The sequence below is a fragment of the Lissotriton helveticus genome, chromosome 5_1 (genome assembly GCF_964261635.1).
Source record: "Lissotriton helveticus chromosome 5_1, aLisHel1.1, whole genome shotgun sequence".
In the NCBI taxonomy this organism is placed as follows: domain Eukaryota; kingdom Metazoa; phylum Chordata; class Amphibia; order Caudata; family Salamandridae; genus Lissotriton; species Lissotriton helveticus.
The window spans coordinates 695,146,881-695,170,320 of NC_136065.1; the positions used below are offsets into that span (position 1 = coordinate 695,146,881).

Consider the following 23,440-nt stretch of genomic DNA (forward strand, 5'->3'; position numbering starts at 1 on the left):
ATCCAAGGAGGTATGGCTTGCATGGATCCCCCAATGTTCCTTTACCCATAATCCCTTGCAAACCTAAATTTTAGCTGAAATAAATCAGTTTTTTCACACATTTTTGTGTGGGAAAGTGTGGCATCACCGGGCTCACACAAATTTCCTACCACCCAGCATTCCCCCAGATCTCCCGATAAAAATGGCGCCTCACTTGTGTGAGAGGCGCAAGTACCCGCGACAGGCAAGGGCCCCAAAACGTTTTTGATAGGCAATGTTGATGTTGCCTCAAAACGGTCCAGTGGAGTTCGGTGGTGTGGTTGAAGGCGACGTGGGTGCCTGTGGACAAGTCGGGGTCCAGGGTGTGGCCGGCGGCGTGGGTGAGTGCGGTGACGAGTTGTCGGAGGCTGAGGTCGTCGATCACGGTGGCGGAGTTGGCGTTGTTGTTTTTCTTGAGGTGGAAATTCAGGTCCCCGAGGAGGATGTAGTCCGTGGAGGCGATGCGTGGGTACTGGCGAGGTCGGCGATGGAGTCGCTGAACTGATCCCGGGGTCCGGGGGGGTCTGTAGATGAGTGTTCCTCTGAGGGTGGTGTTGGGGTCGGTGTGGATCCGGAAGTGCAGGTGTTCGGCGGTGTTGAGGGTGTCGTCTGCGTGGGTGGCGACCTTGAGGGTGGACTTGTGGACGATGGCTATTCCTCCGCCGATTCCGTTGGCGCGATCCCTGCGGGTGATCTAGTAGCCGTACCGGATGGCTATGGCGATGTCGGGCGCTGAGGAATCGTTCCACCAGGTCTCGGTCAGGAAGGCCACATTTGGGGCGGAGGTGTCGAGCAGATCCCAGAACTCGACGGCGTGTTTGCGTACGGAGCAGGTGTTGAGGAGTATGCAGCGGAGGTGGTTGGGTCCAGTCCTAGGAGGTTTTGTGGTTCTGTCGCAGGTGAAGCTGCAGGTGTGGCAGGAGAAAGGTCCCTGAGTCCGTTTCGGGGTGGCTTGGAAGCAGGTGTGGTTTCGGCCGGTGTTGAGTGCGTAGAGGGTGCTGGCGTTGTAGCGGAGTCTGGTGTTGTGGCGTTCGCGGGGCCCAGGGGTTCTGGCGCTGGGTGCGGTCCAGGCACGGACGTGCGCAGACGGGCTTGCCTTTGGCGCGCCCTCAGCGCGGCCTCCGTAAGAGGGGGAGAGGGAGGGAGGAGCAGCTGGGAGGTGGGAGCGGGGTGGCCAATGGGAAGCAGGAGGGCGGAGCCGCAGGGACGCAACGGCGGGAGGAGCGGGAACGGCGGTAAAAATGGCGTGCGGCAGAGAACAGGCACGAAGCAGCTGGCGGCCGTGTGGTGGCGTGGGGAGCGACCTGCCTGCGAGCAGGGTCAGGGAAAAACCCAAACGCTTTCATTTGTAGCCCGTTTTTCCCATTTTTCTGAACAAAAACAAAATTTTGCTGTATTTTGGCTAATTTCTGGGACCCCTCCAAGGGAATCCACAAACCCTGGGCACCTTTAGAATCCCCGTGATGGTGGAAGAAAAGGACGCAAAATTGGAGTTGATACCTTATGTGGTCAAAAAGTTACAGGGGCCTAAGCGCGCACTACCCCGAATAGCCAAAAAAAGGCTTAGCACAGGAGGGGAAAAGGCCTAGCAGCGAAGGGGTTAAAACCTCAAGGGCACAGTCTCTTTCTGTCCTGATGAGAGGCAGATTGGGAGAGTTTACCCCCAATCTGTCCACCCTGGGAGGCAGAAAAATGTATGGAGTGCAGGACCAGCCAGTATTCAGTCAGTCAAAGCTCTTTATTTCGGTAAGATACCATAAAAGAAACAAAGACTCAAGATAAACTTTGTACATGTCGATAGGGGGGGCAATACAGTACGTATGGTACGACTTGAAAATGCAGTTAAAAATGGAAATCCATAAAAAGTTAAAATAGCCACCAATTAAAATGTTAAAACAACAGATATCTTGCAAGTCAAGCTTACAATACTGAGTGTTATCAACAGAGGAACAGTTAATGTGCAAATTTGGCAAGGCCCCTTATCTAAAGTGCATATGAATTGGTTAAAATAATACAATCATAATCAACGCGTGATTATATAAGAATCAATTGTAAAACCAGTCATCACAATGAAAACAATTGGGCGGCAATCAAGAATGTACATTAAACAGAAAATATTGAATGACTATTTACATCTTGAAGTTAGATGGTCAAAAATATACTTAAAAAGGCAGGGCATCATGTCTGCAGTTCTCAGTGGTTGGCCGGGGGGCTGTCTGTGCCCTCCTTCTGATCGTCCATGAGTGGCCTAAAGATTTCGCAATTGCGCACACGAATAGGGGTCTTGCTTAAGATTTCAATATGCGCACAGCCTCTCTAGAGTCTCTGGTGCCAAGCTCCCTACAGACAGGAGTCAGCCATTTACTCCTCGGTTATGCATATGCTGTACAGGAAAAGAAAAGATGGGCAATAGATTTGTGCAAGGAAGGGCAACAGGGGCAGCCCTTTTGCTGTGCTCTATTGGCCGACCATGAGTTTGTAAATGCATTAACTGGCAGGCTGACATGTCTAAATTGATTATAAATAGCTTCCTATTACCAGCACTTTATGTCAAGGTAGCTTTCAAGAGTGCAGCTGATTTTGAAATCTCTAAATTCTTCGGTTAGTCTACACTGGGAGCCAACTGTATAAACTTTAAGCTCAACCCAATCCCAATATAGAGATTCAATCTGTGTCTGATTGTGAGTTGGAGGAGAGACAATATTATGGCCGGAGAGGCCTATGTTGGACATTAGGCTTTTGACATATTTAATCTGGCCTATTTTGTTTGCAGCATTTAAGGCACAGACTTCCTCAAAAGCTGCAGCATAGGTTGTCAGTACTGGGGTAGAGACCATCCGCTGGCAGAACAAAGGGCAGAGCTTAGCTAGGTCGCTAATGGGTTTGATGCCTGTGTCAAGCAATAGTGGGAAAAGGGGGGTGCTCTGCAGAAGAGATGTGAGGTTTCTGAGGAACTTGTTCTCCACGGTTGTTAGGTCACTTGCTCTTTCCATACCTCACAACTCAGCTCCATAAAGAGCTCTGCTCACACCCTTGCAACTATATAGTTTCAATGCTGGTGCAATTGGCTTGGTAGAAGAAAGGCAGTGCTACTTACGCAGAGCCCCGGTTGCCTGGGAAACCCGGAGGTAGGCCTTATTGAGATGGTGCTTCCAGGCCATAGCCTCTGGCAGTTTGATTCCCAGGTAGTTGAAGGAGCTCACTCTCTCCAAGGAAGTGTTGCCTAAGAACAGTTTTCCCTTGAAGGACTTGTGAGGGTTCAATAGCATGAGCTTAGTTTTGGCTGTGTTGATTTTGAGCCCCCTCCTATCGCAGAAGAGCTTGAATTGATTTAAGAGTTTTTACAAGCCCATTGGAGTCTTCGAGATGAGAAGAGTATCGTCTGTGAATAGAAGGGTGGCGATTCTCTGCTTAGCTAGGGAAGGGGCGTCCCCAGAGGTGGCTGACAGAAGCTCAACAACATTGTTGATGTAAAGTGAGAACAAGGTTGGAACCAGCACACACCTTAGCGAACCCCTCACTGTACCACAATGGGGTTGGTGACCTGTCCCTGGCTGCCCCATCTAACCCTGGCAAAGTTCTCTTCATGAAGCCTGACAAGGAGTGTAAGAGTTTAAGTGTACTCCCTGAGCACACGCTATAGTTTGTCCCTGGGAACGAGATCAAAGGCAGATTTCAAGTCAATGACTGCGATGTATAAGCTCCCTTTGTCCAGCAAAACTACCTTCCAATAAAGCATGAGAAGGCGAAAAACCTGATTAACTGTGCCGGTTTTCAATCGAAAGCCCGCTTGGAGGGAGGAGAGGATGTCATTCTCTTCCATCCAATCCAAAATTTTAGCTAGGAGCGATTGACAAAACTTTCTGGACACAGTCAAACAGGTTAATTGGTCGATAATTGAACGTATTCATATCAGGATGTATCCCTCCACTCTAAGAGAACATACAATCTTTCGCTTTCCCCATGATGCAGATTTTTGAGTGTAACCAAAATCTCTCCACCTCGTGGGGATATGAAGCCCGCTAGCATCAGGGAAGTTGAAAAGAATGGAATAGGGAATAGGGTGGGGGGGGGGGGTGGCAACATTACAATCCTTACATGATAGCACCATCACTTTATGTTTTGTTCTGAACACTTTCAAGGCTATTACTCGAAAAATGGTCATTATGACTGTTGTGCAAAACTGGGTATAAAAAAAACTTCTAAACTGGGCAGACCCGGAGTTTTTGTGCCCCATTTAGGATATGACAAAATGGGACATAATAGACACAACTTTGCTTTAACCCAGTTTTACATGTATCTGTAGGCCTCATGTCACCAAAAGTTAATTGCGAGTAGTAAGTTGTACCAAACATTGTGACTGAGATGGTACTATTTACACTTGCCTCGTCATGCCTCCAGCTGTAAAAACCTCTATATGATGCGCAACCATATGGCAATAAACATCAGTTTACCCAATTCTGGGAACAGTTATTCAGTTAAGGGATGCCAGTTACATTTGGCTCAGAACTCACACATATAGCATTAGAAAAGCAACCTTAAACTTGGTCTTCATTCTATAAAAGTTGCATCTATGAATCAGCTCAGAACTATTTGCTCACTTCATTTGACTGAAATGGCCCTTACTCATGTATTTATCTTTCTAAACTCACTCACCCTACAACAACAACTCTCTAAAGCTTTTCACATTGTTGTCCAAAAGTGCACAAAATAGTAATAAATAATCACTTCCCTACCATGGGCAAGGACATGTTTTAAATGGTTTGCCTCTGACCTCTCAAAGTGCACTTACTTGGTATCCTGGTGCTCCGCATCCCCACCACCAATAGTCCCCCAAGTTTTATCATGGGATCTTTCCATTCTCCCTATACACCAAATCCCAAGGTAGCATCTCCTTTTTTAGCTTGAAATATCTCTACACATAAGATACATTAATATTTTATATTCTACACACTTTTCTTCAGACAACAATAACTAATAGCTTCATAGGCCATGGCATGCATGGCTTCCAAATTGCATCTGCTCAGCTTGTCATATCTACAGGTACTTACTGCCAGCATCTGCTCCAGCTACTGTCACCCCCTAGTCTGCCTATCCACCATGATCCTTCTCCACTGGAGGGACAGTAATTTAATCTCAAGGACCCTCTAATCAGGAATATGTGATGTTACAACGAAATCAAAATGATCGCGGAACGTTACATCTCAGTTTTTACAAAGCAAGTTGTTACAACGACTTGCGTTGGAGGGGGCTGGACTTAGGAACAGTATGATTTACTAGTCCAACACCAGTCTACGTACAGTAGGGAAGGTGTTGGAATAGTAAATCATACTATTCCTTGGGTTATAGCGCCATCCAGCGCAAGTCGTTGGAACGACTTGCGTTGTAATACCCGCGATGTAAAGGCATTGCGATGCAATGCCCGCATGGTACTGGAAGTTTCCCCCCCCCAGGCCACATCCTGCCTTCCACATGTGTGAGACTCGTACAAATGACCCATTTATTTCAGTTTCATTTTGAACAAATGCATGAACACCCCTTGCCAACAGGTTACCATTGTTTTTCATAGTGTTGTGATTAAGGTAAATAATGTACATTCTACACATAACTACTTTTACACCTCAGTTCTTGCGATACCCACCTTTTTTATATAACCAAGCCACATTTCAATTTACTAACCAATTTACAACTATGTACAGTGCATGTGGCACAAAACGCATGCATAAGTGCAAGCAAAAAGATGATAGCATATTATTTTATCTTAGTTAAAATACAAAAACACCATTTGTATTCCATGGCAGCATATCAATTTCATTTTCACAGTCTCTGACAGACACTGCATGTATGCAAAGAACTGAATGGCACAGATGAGGCTCACCGTGGCAGTTCTGCTCCTTCATGTGTAGACACTTTGGATATAAATGCCTTCATGCTTTCTGCAACTTCTGACAAATCATACTTCTGCTCTTCCTCACTGGCAGTGGGAGCGGAATCTTTCATACCGGCTGCATCCTGTAAAATCCTCTCCAGTTCATCAGGAGATAATTCCAACCAGCTATCATCTGAAAGAGGACATATTCTTTCGTTTGTACTAAGTGTGTGTCATGAACACAGCTCTGTTTAAGGTTGTACATACAATGTGCCCAGGCCCATTATTCTAGTACGACTAGTGTTCTCCGTCTGATTCCAGTTTACACTTCTGTTTAACATTTCAGATTAGTCGTACTAATTCCAACAACGTGTTGTATTCATTTCCCATCACATCCCAGCAACCATCTTGATGGTTTAATAACTGTAATAATTGCTAATTTTTTATCGAGTTTTCTTGTTTACATTTCAAACAAAAAAAGGTAAATCTTCCTAGTCTTTAAGACCTTTTAGTGTGATTCTGTCCAATAAATGTATTTAAAAGGTTGCCCTTCGTGAGAAAAGTAATTTACAATCTTCCTGTCTCCTCAATATCTTCACCTGCTCCACTGAAAAACTACATGTAAATGTGCAAGAAAGTGGCCATTTATCTTGAAACGTCATTACAAAGGAGATTTTTGATCATGTTTGTGTTCATGATAAAAATAAGTGATCTAATGAATAAAGCCCACAAAGGAACGCAATACCAAAAGTATCTGATGCGTGACAAAATCATTGATCTTGTAGCATTTTTAAAAATAAGGGTGGTATATTACATTCACCTGAACTGCTCCTGTGGCCATAGTTCAGACAGGCAAAAGTTCAATCCTTTATTGCCATAATAGTTCGTTAACTACCTTGTAACAATTCTCTTCCTACTCTAATTAGTATATTTTCCTGGTTTAAAGGGTTGTGATAAATAAACAAGCATAAGTGGTACTCAAAAATCTCCTAAGTGGTGCTGTCTAGCATACATTCATGTGTTTTATGCTATTTTCTTTATTTTTTTGATCGTTGTAGCTCAGTAAGTTTTTGACTTAGAATTATACAAGCTTTTCATGATCATTTAGTTTGGAAAAATGAGGTTAAACCTCCCAAGGCTTACTAATGCTTGCTATTCTAAAATAATCCTTTTAGAGCTTAGCATTTAAGTGGAAATCTTTTTCTGATTAGATCAGTGAAAATGCTGGTGATTGAGACAAGCATTGCTCTCTGTGGGCTGTACATAAAAGTTTGTAATGAATACATAGTATATTCGGTTACCTGAAACGTGCTGGTGGAGATCCTACTTTAATGGTAAACATTATTTAGTGATGCAGCTGATTCAAACACTCACTGAATTCCATTAACTCAGTTTAACTGTCTACCGACATTCTTTCTATTTAATCAATATTGTAGTTCCACAAAATGATGCTATCAAACTACTAAAAATGTATCAAGAAGTAGTTGGCATTCAAATTTTTACATGAACATATTCGCATATGACAGGACAACTTCAGAACACATTGCAGACCACTTCGACTGCAGGCAATGGATTTAACCAAATCTGACAAAATTATAATGTAATATTATAAGAAGTTTCTGCAGCAGAAAAATGATCGTCACATTATCTTTTTGTATTAATGTATTCAGTGCAGTCTATACATTCCTCATGAGTAGTGGATGCATATAAAAAATGAACATCAACCGTAAACAGTATTATTTCTTCTGGAAACTTAAAACTGCTTAAATGTCTTGCATCTCCCAAGCAAGTTGCAAATATGGTTTTAGTGTTTCAATAAATCCTATACAATATATTACATGAATATTTCCAAAAGCTACAGTAGGGAATTTACCCCAAATAGGATCTTCTTCATATAGGGATCAACTAATTAATTATGGATCTTTTGAACAAGGTATAGAACTGAGACTGACACTGCTGATTATAAAGGAAATTGTTAGTTGCTGCAGAGATCCAAACGTTTCTTCCAGCCTCTGTTAATAGTGGATAATTTTTTTTTATAATCCTATCTTGGGTCTAACTCCAATTTTAGATTTGTGTTGCCTGTGTTTATTTATCTTTGAGCATCCGGAAGGTACATAAGCCAGCTCATAATAAGAAAGGCTCCTTTTCTGACCTGAAATAGGTAATAACTGCATTTGTCAATTTTAGAGCATGGTGGATTAGGCAAACACATATAGAATGTAACAAAAGAGGATATAATTAAAAGTGACCTAAATTACAACAGCAGTTGGACCGGGAAGAGGAGAACTAGTCCTACAATAAAAGGGCCAAGGAACACGATGGTGCATAACCATTTTTCAAGAGAACACACAGTTATAGCCAAAAAAACAGATAGGACACCAGTATGAGTTGAGCAAAGTATTCAATCAAATGGTTCTACCGGTCTTGCATGAAACTTGTTTCATAACATTTTCTTTGTAATTTAGTCATAGTAGGTTTAATGGATCACACAAATATGCATTGGTTTGATGAGCTGCATGTTTGGTAGCATGTTTTCATTCACTTAACTTGTTGTAAATAATGTTATGACTGATGATATTAGTTAATCATCATTTTCTTCTATATCTCCCAGAGGTGACTTTAGTTAAATTTAGGGTTAATGTCCTGATGAACAAGTGGAACTACAAAAAGTGATGAGGAAAAAAAACGTATATCTCTATCCGTGAAAAATCTAAAAGATGCGCTCCATGATCTGAACAAAACTAACTAACCAACCATTTAATTTCAACAGGAGGTTTTAATTTAAATATAGTGTTAGGGAACATTATGAATGATTGGTGCGCTTAAAATAGACTATGGGAAATTCCTACACCAACTCTAGTAGAGCAGTGGGAAGCAACATTAGGAATGGCCTCACTATACAGCTATAGAGCTAGAATTTAAGATCACTTAACTGTAGGAAGAAATCTTATGTACTTAAGATTAGCCTCTGCTCTAACTTTAGAAGGGATTCACTTGAGTACACTTTGACTCCCTCCTTTTAGTCAACTTGTGTACAGATTTTCAGATTAGTGAATAAGTGACCATAATCTACAAATAAAGGAATAGCACAAGTTTGTATCAAGGGTATGTATGATGAAGCCCCTAGGCACACGACACAGTATTTGTAGTGCACAATGAGCAGCAATGGAAAAACCCGGATAAATGCTCAACTAGCAGAATTATTGAGCTCAGGTGCACGTAGAGCAATTATAAAAATAAAAATTCTTGGATTAACTGTTAGGTATAATAATGAATTTGCTAAAAGGTGGACGAATGGCTATAATTAGGAAACCTAAGTCTAAACATAAAAGGGTCTTTAGGAAGCACAAATATAGAGAATGTAGAGTCTTTGTAAAACAATGAAATGGAAAAAGGTCGAACTGACTAGACTTCAAAAAAGGGTTATATACAAATACCTTGGAAGGCAAGAATGCACTATGCAGCTATGAACATAGAGGTACATGAGAAAATAAAATCAAATGACAAAAATGTGGCTTTTGTTAAACAATCTGAAATCTCGTGTACACTCCATTAATGTAGCATTTGAACAATGGTCCTTGTACATTAAATCTCTGTATACACACTAAAAAGTAGTCAAAACGATTAAAAAGAAGTGGTATCTTTTCAATGTTTGACCTCTCTAAAACCTGCATGAAAGGCATGATTTAATTCAGCGTAATCATCATGAGCATGTGGACCACATGCATTTCTCTGAGCATTCTAAAATGTGACCCAGTAGGTTGGGAAAATCTTTGGATTCCCCTCAAAGCTTACCCACTTCACAAGAAGAGCAACAGGGGGGTCCTTTCATTTCATGATAACCCTATAGAACGTAGATTCTTCAGATGTTTATGAAGCATCTTCTCAAAAGCCTACCGCAGTGTAATAGATGAGAAAATTTTCCTCTTAGAGTAAACTGGCTTGAACAAGTTGTCACACAATGTATACGCGTGGCATGCAGTTGTACTGGATGAAATAAGGTCGGACTTTGTTTAGTGCTTCCTAGATTATTTACAAAGGTTTGAGTATGTATACAAAGAGGTTTTCTGGCAAGTCAAACTCTTTTAAACAACCTCAAATAAACTACACATGCTAATTACATATGATAAACAAAGTTGTACAAAATACATTATAATATTGAACACTTATATTTATTTAAACTTTTAAAATTCCTCGCAATGCATACAAATCTGTTAAGAACAGATCATCTCAGAAATATCAACAAAAACTAAATAATTGGTGTTCCTTTAAGTCCTTCAAGGGTAACAACAAGCTTCAGACTGCACAAGTCTCTCTAAAGCCTCTATCAGAAAATCAGCTACATTCTAATATTCCATATTTCAAAAGGATTGGCTTTAAAAAAGTTTTGTTTGCAAGTAAATACCTTGGGAAGTCCAATAGAACATGTAAACATTCATACTTTATATTTAATCCACATGTACACTTTTCATTGACATCTAAAACTGCTGTCTTTACCGCATTGCTCATATAACGTGGGTGTGGTCAATTTCTTAAATTCAGCACCAATTGTCTGAGGGATGAATTAATTAAGGCACCAATATATGGGAATCCCTCATCTCGTTCCCATGACTGTCTCAGAATGTGGGAGGATATTTTACCACTTAAGTACCTCATATTGTGTTCTCTAGCACAACTTTTTGTTAATACTAAAATTGTACATGTTATTTTAATTTAGTATTTACCTGCTGCACACACGACCACAATAATAACAGCTTGTTTGCACAATTAGCGTGCTGCTTGTACACAATTGTTGGGGGAACACTGGATCGCGTTTTACCGGGACTACACCACTTCCGCTTTTCACATTTGCGGAGTGGTTAGCGCTCTAGCCTATTGTTAGGAGGGGCTACTTAGCCCTCTCGTCGCCCCGAGCGCGCAGCGATCGCGCGCAGGGAAGCGCCAGAGAACGCGCCTGAGACAAGCCAGAGAGAAGCCCGTCTGCGCCCGTCCGCGACAGGACGGGGCTAGGGGCCAGGGGATTAACATCTGCAGATATACCTGGCGTTGAAGGCATGAGAGTTACCTATACTTCTCAGGTACTATTACATCTTCGATCTCTAACAACGCCAGTCTGTCGTGGCAGTGTTTGCCCACAGGTAGAAGGTCCTTTTTCATGTCTACACTGCCACTCCCAGTTTGACACTATCCCAAAGGACCTCAGTATAGATAATGTTAGATGTCACACGTTACAAAGCTACACTGCTACTCATGCCTCTAATGATCATACTATCCGAGTCGGAAGGAAAAATATCCTCTGCAATATCAGGTCACTTTCAAAACACTCACCCCAAGTCTGGGACTTGATCTCCTCTAAACAGCCTGACCTGTGCTATCTTACTGAAACCTGGCTAAAACCATACTCTACTCCTGCCATTGCGCTGGGAGTTCCTGATAATTATAAAATGATTAGGCTAGACCGTCCTATTAAAATGGGCGGAGGAATTGCCATTATATATAAACAAGATATTTCAGTAAAACTTTTAGAGGAATTGACATCCACTGACATCGAACTGTTAGTCTTTAAAATTACATACTCATCTAAAGACTGTCAGATAGGTGCTTTAGTTTATCGCCCTCCTGGCTCCTGTACAGGTTTTTCAAATCTCCTGATTGAGTTGCTAGCTCCCTATATCAATAATGATAGTATTTTATATTAATAGGGGACTTTAATGTTCACAGTGAGAAGTCTGACTGCAGTGAAGCACAAGCCTTACTGACAGATTTGTCACTATTGGGTCTAAGCAAACGAAATTTTGGACCCACCCACATAGCTGGCCATACGCCAGATCTGATTTTATCTAATTCCTCATTGGTCTCCTGTCTGCCTGCGGAGCAGGTTAGCTGGACCGACCATTTTGTCCTGGAATTTTATACTTCATTTCCTGGGCCTGCTAAGTTGCAGCAGATTGCACTACCCGCTGTCCGTAGACAATGGCATAAAGTTACAGAGAGCTCTTTTAAAGAGAAGTTTAACAAGCCCACTATTCCTCCTAGTGATAATATTGACATGGCATTAATTAAATTCACTAAGGCGACCAAAACAGCCATTGACAAAATAGCCCCTTTGAGACATTTTAAACCCCGACCAGCTGCTAAACAGGAAGTGTGGTTTTCTGATCACTTAAGGACCTTGAAACTTTCTGCGAGGAAGTTAGAGAAGAGATGGAGAACCACCCACTTGGTAGAAGATAGGAAAAGATATTGGGAGTGACTTCGGACAGCACGAAAAACACACATAACAGCGCAAATTACTGAGGCCGGAAACTCCCCCAGAGTCCTTTACCAGATTCTGCAATCTTTTGTCAAGCCCACAGCTTGCGAAGCTGCAGAAATAGCATCCCAGCAGCTGTGTGATGAGATATCCAATTTCTTCACCACAAAAATTGATAATATCTATGAAAAGATAATTAATGCTGGTAGTGATAAGGTTTCCTCAATAACAACATTTTCTCAGGCTGATACAGAGCGGAAACAGAATATATGCTTTCCCCACCATTTCTGGGGAGGAAATTTCGACACTCATGACCAGTATTAAAAGTGGGAGCCCGGAGGACATTATTCCAGCCAGGATCATACCTGCTCTAGCAAAGCAGATTTGCCCTATTTTTGAGCAGCTTGTGAATCTTTCTCTTACCTCCGGCTATGTCCCCAAAGATTGGAAGCGAGCCCTTGTCAGACCCATTAGGAAGAACACTGCTATTCCTTGGACGGAATTGACTAATTTAAGGCCAATCTCACTTTTACCTTTTCTTTGGAAAATATCCGAAAAGCATGTCAATTTCCATCTATCCAGATATATCGAACTGACTGACGTTCTTGACCATTCCCAGTTTGGGTTTAGGCCAAGGCATAGCACGGAATCCACTTTGGTATCTGTGACTGACGATTTACACATGTACCAAGACAGGGGCTTCTCAGTGATCCTGGTTTTGTTGGATCTATCAGCGGCGTTCAACACCGTGTCACATTCCATCTTGACAGAACGGTTGTCGAACGCCGGGATCAAACATAAAGCCCTTGCTTGGCTAAAGAGCTTCCTATCCGACCGCACCCAGAGTGTCACCATGGGTGCATATCGGTCAGCGGAGGTAGAGATCTCCAAAGGGGTGCCACAGGGCTCTTGTTTGAGCCCTACTCTTTTTAACATCTATGTGGCACCCCTGGCAAGAGTGATGCGTAAGTACGGTTTCATCCCCGTGTCATATGCTGATGACACGCAGCTCCTCTTCCCGTTTAAAACTATCTCCGCTGAAGTGAAGAGCTCTTTTTCAGCTGGTATGAAGGCAGTGGCACAATGGATGTCGGCCAACTGCCTTCAATGTAACGTCAGTAAAACTGAGGTAATGTTGTTTGGGCAAGCTAAATTGCTTTGGTCTCCGGACTGGTGGCCCAGTGATTTGGGTGTTGTTCCCGAACCAAAGTCAATTGTTAAGAACCTAGGGGTCCGTCTGGATCAGGATCTGACTCTCAAACAACATGTTAATTATATCTCAGGTACATGCTTTCATACCATCAGCCTACTACGTAAGGTTTTTCCCCTTCTGCCTGATTCAGTGAGGAGAACTCTAGTCCAGGCACTAGTTCTAAGTAGGATTGACTATTGTAACGGTCTACTGCTTGCTGCCAATGAAGGGGTATTGGACAGACTACAAGTTATCCAGAATACTGTGGCCCGTTTGGTTCTCAATGCCCCTCCTAGAACTGCTTCTAAACCCCTTCTTGACCAATTACACTGGCTTTCTGTTCGGCAGAGAACGAAATTTAAAATATGCTGCCTGATTCACAAGTGCCTAAATGGCCTAGGACCTGCTTATTTGAAAAATAAATTTGTCCCGTATACACCCATTCGATCTCTTAGGTCCAGCAATAATTTTCTTTTGCAAGTACCTCGGGCTAAGAAAGCCAGACACGGGAGTAAGGCTCTGTCCATAGCAGGACCTACTCTCTGGAATAAACTCCCTCTGTCACTTAAACAATGCACAGATCATTTAAAGTTTCGGAAACAATTGAAAACAATTTTGTTCAAAAATGAAATTTAGCTACCACTCATATTTATTTCTTGGTGTTCTACAGGTGTCAAAGCGCAGAGATACTCCAATGTGAGTCGATTCCAGCGCTATACAAACCAACAAATAAATAAAAATAAAAATAAATAAATACGCAAAGTTCTGCCTTTGAAACATTGATTTCTTTATTTTGATTTCCTAAACTTATTGTTGGCCACCTACAAACATCCCCTAATGTTTTTCTAAACTTTTTTGCCCAGCTCAGGTAACTGTGTACAATCAAATTTTTACAGTGGGAGGCTATTTTTTGGCATTAATCCCTTTCTAATCGTAACCAAAATCTGACTGCCTCAGCGCCTGCTAAATAACTCCAGGATCTTAGCTATGTTTCCATTCTTATAGCCTGTATCATTGATGAGGACGTTAGAGATAGCAACCTTTTAAAGCCTTTTACTTCTTCATATTTCCATTCATATTTAACACATAAACATAACGGTTCTACCCGATATTGGAATTGTGGATGAATCATGGTGAGGTAGGCTGATAAAACTGTGTTCTTAATTTAATCGTTTTTAGCCCACTTACTTAAGACATCGCTCTAGCTTTTAGAAGTTCAATATATTCCTTCCAATATAGTTTCTCCTCAAACCACATCCATAGGTATTTGTATTTATTAACTACCTCTAATTTTGTATCTCCTAGTTGCCATTTCTTGTTTGTATTTCCCCTGCTCCTCTAATTTCCCACGAAGGCCTTTTTCTGTCATGTCTATGATGACCAGATCATCTGCATTTAAAAGGCATGGGACATGTGAGCCGCTAATCTTCGCTACTTGAAAAACTGCTGGCAGATCAGCTAAAAATATGGAAAATAGCAAAGGTGCCAGTACACAGCCCTGTTGCAATCCATTCTCAATTGTTATTTTATGAGTCAGTGTTCCCTCTGTGCCTATAAATACCTGTGCCCAATTCTGTCTGTGAAACCCTTGCAGTATAAGAAGGAGGCCTTTAGGGATTCCTAATTGCGTTAGTGGTTTCTATACCTGTTTTGCTCTGCATTTAATTTGGTGCATCATAAATTACCACAGACTGAAAGAGAGGTCTAAAGTGGAGTAACCCTCTATAAATCCTCCCTCTTTTATGGGAATTATATTATTTGTCTCTGCCCAACCCTTCAACAAACCCAGAATTATTTTTGGAGACAATATTTCCCCACATCTAATAAATTAATCAATCTATACTTTTTGGGCATTGCATAATCATCATTTTTATAGATAGGTTGTATAATTGTTCCCTTCCAATTTGCCAGGAACAAGCCTGGCATTACAATTCACTAGAACACTAAATAATGTAATTTTGCCCACACGTCTACATTTGTTTTAATTACAACTGCTGGCAGGGTATCTGTGGATTGATAGTTTTAAAAGCATTATAGTTCCCTTAACGATCTTAAGGGATGTCCTTCTCCACTTTAAATCTTTCCTCCATTTGTTATTCCCCATACCCATCACAATATATTTCTTCTAAGTAAGTAACTCATGAGTCTTACCAACCAAGCACTACATTTTCCCTACCTACTTTACTGTCCCTTTTTGCACAAGCTGCCAAAATGGCCCTACAATTTTTGTTTCTATCACCTCTAGAATATCTTTCCAACAATTCCCATAGTGATTTTCTTCTCATCATTTAATGTTTTCTTATATTCTCTTTTAGCTCTGAGTGGGAGTGTCTATCTCATAAATCTAGTTTCTCTTAAGGTCTCTCTCCCATTTTCTTATCTGTCGTTTTAAACTTCTACACTCCCTGTGAAATCAGACTTTTCTCTATCCGCTCAAACTCATTTATCACATTGCTTACTTGCCTTTAGTTTCACCTTTAAACACTCTACTACTTGCCTAATTATTCTGGCACCTGTTCCCACTGTATTACATCTTGCTGCTTCTACCAATTGGCCAAGAGAATTAAATGTTTGCCTGTAATTCTGGTAGTAAGACCTCTAGGGTAGTCCATTTGCAAAGAGAGGTCCTCCTCTCGGTAGTCAGACAAAATATCGAAATTAAAATATCGATATACAATAATATCGATGTTTTAATATCGAAGGTATAGAATATCGATGTGCCATATTATCGACAGACAGAATATCGAGATTAAGGTATGTATGTTAGTAATATCGAAATGTTGTTGTTTAGTGTTATGTATTTTATTTTGTTGTTTATATGTTTGCTGAATATGTTTAGAAATGTATGTTTGAAAATTAGTAATTTTGTTAACATTTTGCGTTTTAGTATTAGAGCGGGTTGTGGGTTTATAGGGGAATAGGGTGGGAAGTAATTTAATAATAATTAATTAATTAATATATGTTTGTAAATATTTTTAATTAATAATTAATTGGTAATTAATTAATATTAATTAGTTAATTAGTTAATATATGTTTGTAAATATTTTTAAATAATAATTAATTGGTAATGAATTAATATTAATTAGTTAATTAGTTAATATAAATTTGTACATATTTTTATTTAATAATTAATTGGTAATTAATTAATATTAATTAGTTAATTAATATAATTGTGTACATATTTTTAATTAATAATTAATTAGTAATTAATTATTATTGATTAGTTAATTACATTAATTAGATTAATTTTTTAATATATATACTTTTTTTATTGTTAATTAATTATTTGGAGAAAATTAATAATTAGTAAATTAAATTAATTATAGCTAATGTGTTAATATATTTACTTTATTGTTATTGTTAATTAATAATTAATTGGTAATTAAATAATGTTAATTAATTTTGGGTAAAGGAGTATTTTTAGGGTTCAGGGTCAGTTTTCAGTTTTTGGGTAAAGGGGTATTTTTAGGGTTCAGGGTCAGTTTTCAGTTCTTGGGTAAAGGGGTATTTTTGGGGTTCAGGGTCAGTTTTCAGTTTTTGGGTAAAGGGGTATTTTTAGGGTTCAGGGTCAGTTTTCAGGTTTTGGGTAAAGGGGTATTTTTAGGGTTCAGGGTCAGTTTTCAGTTTTTGGGTAAAGGGGTATTTTTAGGGTTCAGGGTCAGCTTTCGGGTAAAGGGGTATTTTTAGGGTTCAGGGTCAGTTTTCAGTTCTTGGGTAAAGGGGTATTTTTAGGGTTCAGGGTCAGTTTTCAGTTTTTGGGTAAAGGGGTATTTTTAGGGTTCAGGGTCAGTTTTGGGTTTTTGGGGTACAGGCGTAAAGGGTAAAAATAAAATTAATTTAAATTTAATTTAAATCAATTAAATGAAATTAAAAAAAATAAAATTACATTAATTATTAAATTTTTAATTTATTTTAAATGTATATGTATTACTTTTAATTTTTTAATTATGTTTTAATGTTTTTATTAATATTTGTTAAATTATATGTATTTTAACATTATTTTTACATTATTATTAATACATTTAAAAAAACGATATTTTTAATTTCGATATTTTTGTACTACGATATTATTTTTTCGATATTTTTGTACTTACCTTCATGAAGATAGGATCCCGATATTATTGTCCTCGATATTTTTGTTGCGATATTTTTGTATTGCGATATTTTTGTGGTCGATATTATGTCATACATTCCCTTCTTTCTATTATCAGCAGCTTCCAAATGTAATACTAAATGCAGTAGTTGGTGATCACTTCCATCCCTAAAATTCTAAATTCTATAAAAGAGCCATGCATACACAAAAATCTAATCTATCAGGCACCCTTGGTTTCCATAAATAAAGGTGTATATAGTTGGACACTCTAAGTTAGTGCGGTAATTTATACTGAACATCCCATTTGATGCCAAAAAAGTTTGCTAACCTGTGTCCAGTGATATAGATGCATTTGTTGGGAAGCTTGCCTGGCTAATGTTATATGCTGTTAAAAAATCATTCTACAGTCAGTCCCCCATTGTGGGTCCACAATGGGGGACTGACTTACAATTTCCCATCAATAACACCATATGGAACGTGTACCTTGTACATATCCTTACAGGATAATAACAATTATGAAAAACAATTGCATATCCTTCTTGTACAGTTGCACTTGGCACGCTAAAATCCATTTCCTATTTGCATTTATTACTGTCACTTTGTTTTCCAGCTTAGTCGATAGCAAGGTTATTAGGCCCCCTGATGGCCAGTCTATGCCCATTTATGTTAGCAAAGAAACAATGGCTCCTGTGGATTAATAAAGATTATTCCTAATAGAATATGCACAATGGCAATGTTCATGGTTAAATTGAAGACAAAAAGAGAGCTAGTCACATACACCGTGGATATGATCAATTTGTAAACTTATTTATGCAGTGAGTGGTAGAGTCAACAATACATACATAGTGTTTAGAGGTTGAAATACTTATTTACAAGAATTAATAATTAAACAATACTGAGAGGTGTCCCAGTGAAAAAGATTGGAACCTAAACTAATGGTGACATATTATGTGACATCAGGCCCGGTTCTAGAGGGTGGGCCGGGTGGGCCAGGCCCACCCAAACATGAGCCTGGCCCACCCAAACACAAATCTTGGCTTTTGCAGCGACGTCAAGAAGGCAGCAGAAAATGTGCACTATAATTTAAAACGTTCCTCTGAACGTAATTTATCATCTCCTTCTAGGAGTTACGTGATTGGGCCTGGGCTCTCTCACAGGCACCCCCAATCACGCATCTCCTTTAGAAAGGTGAGCTGCGCCCCGCCCACTCGTGTAGGTAGAATAGGGGCATGGCGAAGGGGCCAAATCCCTTTTTTGGCACCAGCTGACCTTTGCGTGCTGTGATGGAGCGAGATAGAAAACAAAATTTTGTTTAAACTCGCAAAGTCACATTTCCATAACATGAATAAAATTATTAATGATTTGTGATATGTCGTGCTAATACAACTTAGATTAAACTTTACACGTGGGGGGACTAACATGTGTGCTCATAAACGTGCATAAATGTTGCATCTTTTTGTTCGTGCAAATTAATAAAATAATTTATTGTTTTCGTTTTTGTCATTACTAACTGCTGCAAACTTAAAAGAAGCATGTGCTTGTTTTGCTTTTCCTTGTCTGTGTGATGTCATTTCTACTATTCTAGGTGCATTTGGGTCTCATTGAAAAAACGGAGACTGGTAAATATAAACGCTGCTTTATTTGTTTGCAATGGCTAGGTAACATTTTGATTAATCGGGTGGGTTAATTAATTAGTAAACCATGGGGTGGATACAGAATATACTTTATTTCTTACATTAATACTTTTCTTGTGTTTGTTTTATACTAGAAAACATAAGTTGCCTGCTTTTGGGCCTAATTATTTGAGCCGCAGAAAAAGAGCTGATCTATAATTCTGCAGAAAGTCACGAGACGCCCATTCTGAATTAAAGCGTTTATTGAATCTGCATTCACAAAGCAAAAACTGATGAGCTGACATCATTCTGTCGGACATGGCCAAGGTCGAAAGTGAACATTTTGTCAGTCCTTAACTTGGCATCCGCGGAAGTTGTACTGAAAGACTATGGAAGCTGCGAGGATGACTTAATACAAAGTTGCAATCGCAGGAAGCTTTTGGCTTCACGTGGAAGAGACAATGGTCTTTGTAAGACATGAATTTGTGGAACTTTTTAAGAATCGGGTGACATGTCACTTGTCACTCTCAACCAATGGGACGTCGTAGATTTCTGAAAACTTTCCTTTGCTAGTTTAGTTAGCGTAGAAAGGTATAAAAAGTCATGCCCTTAGGGTTGGGCTGGCTGCTGCTTTCTGACTTTCCGATGAGGGTGATGTGCTGCTGGACTTTGCGTGGAGCACGTAAGAATCCTCAAGGATCTTTACTTTAATTTCTGTCTATTTAGCTCAGTTAGGGAAATAGGTTTTAGAAATGCTAAACTTTATATAATTTCTTTAGAATTGATTCAATTGCTTAAATTGTATATTTCTCATATTTCTTACCATCATGCTTGCTTTATTACAAATAAATTTCATTTATAAAACTTACAACATATATACCATAATTTAGAAAATAAAATCTTACTTTTGACAAACAAGCTGGTCTTGATTATTTAGAAGTATGGGTTACCATTAGCTAGATCACGTCGCCTATGGTGGTCGTTTAAATGGTTGGGTTTTATTCTAATGACAATATTCTTTTTGCAAATGTATAAATATGTATATAGTGTGTAGATAATGTGTCTATAGATTTATTCTGACCACCTGATTCAGTAGGCCCAAAATATATCAGGTTCATAAATGGGTCCATATTTAGTATAGAATTTTGTTTATTGGTTATGAAGTTGGGTAGCGTAGTTTATGATATATTTTCTATAGCCCGCTGGATCAATTCTCTGGTAGCAGAAATTGATGGTTGCTAAGAGGTAACCAAGGTAATATGTTGGTTGCTAAGGGTTGCTAAGAGGTAACCAAGGTAATATGTTGGTTGCTAAGGGTTACGTCATGGTATGGAAATAGGATCGATGTTTTAACACTTGTTAAGTTCGTTTTTCGTGCCTATCTGTAAGCTATACCGGTATAGATTGTGTGGCGAGAAATTAGTCACGCAAGCCATCTGTTCTGTTTGTAGTGATATCGCCGAGTATCACAAGAGGTATCGCCGTGTACCATAGTGTTGTCGCCGAGCAGCACAGTTTTAGGGCTAGGTCTGAATCTTGTATAGTGAGGGTTTTCTAAGAAATCAAAGCAGCATGAGAATAGGGACAAAGCGCCTTCCATAAAACTCACTGTGATGAGAGTATTAGTTATATCCGAGCTTGAGTGAAGGGTAAAATTAACGTCGGTGCATGATTATCTATAAACAGGTTAGAGTCCTGTACGGGTACATGTTTCATATCTATAAACAGGTGAGAGCCCTGTACGGATAACGTCGTTATTTTGCTAACGGTGCATGAATTCTATAAACAGGTGAGAGTCCTGTACGGATTTCATGTGTGTTTGAATTTAGGGAATTTTCCGTGTAAAAGTGCGAGTTTGAATTGTATTTTATGTTCAAGTGGAACTTTTAGAACTTTCACTTCGCGGTGGGTTCAGAGCAAAGCGAGTTCATAATTATACGTGTTAGAAGGGTGGGGTAAGGTTACTCTACTAACAATTGAATATTATCCTTAGTGTGAATAGCGCCGTCTATTCCGAAGTGTGGATACTTGAATGTATGTAAACTATCCTAAATAGTGAAACGAACAGATGTTGTCTTTATAGTCATTGTTAAGAATTAATTTACACTGAAAAATGTCCTTAAAATGGCGCTGTGAAAAGATTTTGTGAAGGAGGGGTAAGCGCCAGGAGTGAGAAGCGAGAAACCGCAGCTGCTGTGTACGTCACAGAGCCGCGCTGGGATTGGGTGACCTACGTCACAAGCTGTATTCTGATTGGCTCCTGAGTCTCTGACAGCCTGTGAGCTGATTGGTCCTTCGGAAAATTTCCAAATTTATTGGTCGAGCTGAAAAGTGACGTAGCTCAACTGCCATTGGCTTGTTGGTGTGTTTCGCGCACGGATTGGTTGTTTTACGGAACATCCCGGAAATATTTTACGAACGATTTTGTGAATTAAATTTAACTTTTAAAAATGAGTTATCATTTTAAACATGTTGAGAAAAAGACAACATTATTTCAGAAATTTAAGAATTTATTTTCACCTGACAAGAAAATCGAAACGCGAGGTGGTAAACTACTTCATAAGTATAAAACACCTGCAGCGTACATGGAAGGTGAATACGGATATCATACTGTCTTATGGTTCGACAGTTGGAAACGTTATACTAAAAACGACGGTGTTTTGGCTTGGCCTGATGATGGTTCATTTAATGTAAGAGTTTTAAGAAACTTACGAGAGAAAATGAATGCTCTTGTTCCAAAACCGAGACCAACTCAATTTGAAGCTTTAGTTGAGTGGGAAGACGAGATGTATCAGTTACAAAGAGAAGCTAGTGGAATTAAAAGACCTTCTAAAAATCCATCATGGAAAAGAGAAACTCATGAAGATAGATTGCGAATGTGGAGACAGGGAAACATGAGTGAAGGATTATATTTAATTCATGAAATGGTAATGGGTTCTCCTACAGGGAAATCTATGGAAAGTGAATCTGAGGATGCAGTTATGGAAGAAATATATACAACTGCTAGAAAGAAACAGCCTAATCAGCCTTTGAGACCTCCTAGATCATGGTCTACTCCGGTGGTTTCTACTGAAACTTCACCGAGTGCACCTCCAATTAGTGAAGCTCCTAAACTTTATCCAAATAACTGTGAAATCACTGAAACTCCTAGAAGATCAGAATTCGAGAATGCTCGAAATGAAGGTAGACATTTTTCAATGACTCCAAGAGCAAGGGAACCTCCAAAAGATTATGTAAGAGAGACAAGAAATGTTGAGGATGTTGATTATAATGAATATTTAAGGTCTAAAGAAGAATTAATTAAAAGAATGACAAAAGGCATGGAAGCTGTCACAGTTCCAGTAACAATAGGTCCTGTTCAGCCAGTATTTGATCAAAGAGATACAAACAAAAATGGATTAACTATTCCTTTAAATACAGAAACTCAAAAGGTTACTGAAAAATTTTATTCAGACTTGACTGAATTAAACACTTCTAGATCGAGAATGCCTGATTTAACTTTTAATGAGGATTTATCTCCAAAAACACCAATGGGTGCTATGTCAGATGTAGGAAGTCCTGAAGTTAGGGTAACCACACCAAAACTTGATGTGGCCAAATTAAAAGCGAATATAGAAGAATTAATAATTGGAACAATTGGCCCAGATAGTTTAAATTACTATCGGGATGATGAACTACTATTCATTTGCAAAAGTATTCAGTGGAAAACGAAAAATAAATATGATCAATTAGAGGATCTAGCTGCAGAACTCGAAATCGATGTAAGTAAACAAAAGAATTTTGCAAAGCATTACAGATTAGACTTTTCAGAAAGTGACATTGAGAGTTTGAACTCAATGGGAAGAATAGTTCACATTAAAGATTTGATTGTCTATATCAAAAAGCTAGGAGAACTGAACAAATGGAGAGTGAAATGGACCAAAAGGAAGGAAGATGAAAGATTGGAAAAATTGTCAAAACAATTTCCAATGAGAGAAGTTGCAGGTGGAGGATATGTTCATGTCCCATGGTCGAGACAAGACATTCTGTTATTCACAAATGACTTTCCAAAATTGAGGGAGAAACCTGTTGAGTGGTACAGGCAAGTCGATAGATTTATCAAAGTGTCAAAAGTTCTGTGGATTGATTTAGATGGATTTTTTGACATTGTAGTTCCATCTGATCTTTGGACAGAATGTAAAATATCTATTAGTTGGCCAAAAGCAGAACCTGAACGAATTAAAGAAACAGGTGCCCCAAATCCACTTGTAATGGATTTCTATGAGAAAGTAATTGTTTGGATGAAAAACAAAATTCCACCCAAAGAAGTTGATTGGGTTAAAATAGAAAGAACAGAACAGGAAACAAAAGAATCAGTTCATTCTTTTTATGAAAGACTATTGTTAATCTTTAAACAATA

At 39.3% G+C, this 23,440-nt stretch overlaps 1 protein-coding gene across 1 annotated transcript in view; it reads right to left on the reverse strand.

The window, feature by feature from the left end:
* The window catches only part of ECD (ecdysoneless cell cycle regulator), a 285,220-nt gene that overhangs the window by 114,285 nt on the left and 147,495 nt on the right, over positions 1 to 23,440 (reverse strand). Inside the window, exon 11 of the mRNA XM_078643094.1 lies at positions 5,897 to 6,080. Within this exon, the coding sequence (XP_078499220.1) occupies positions 5,897 to 6,080 (184 nt within the window). The remainder of the gene's footprint in view (positions 1 to 5,896; positions 6,081 to 23,440) is intronic.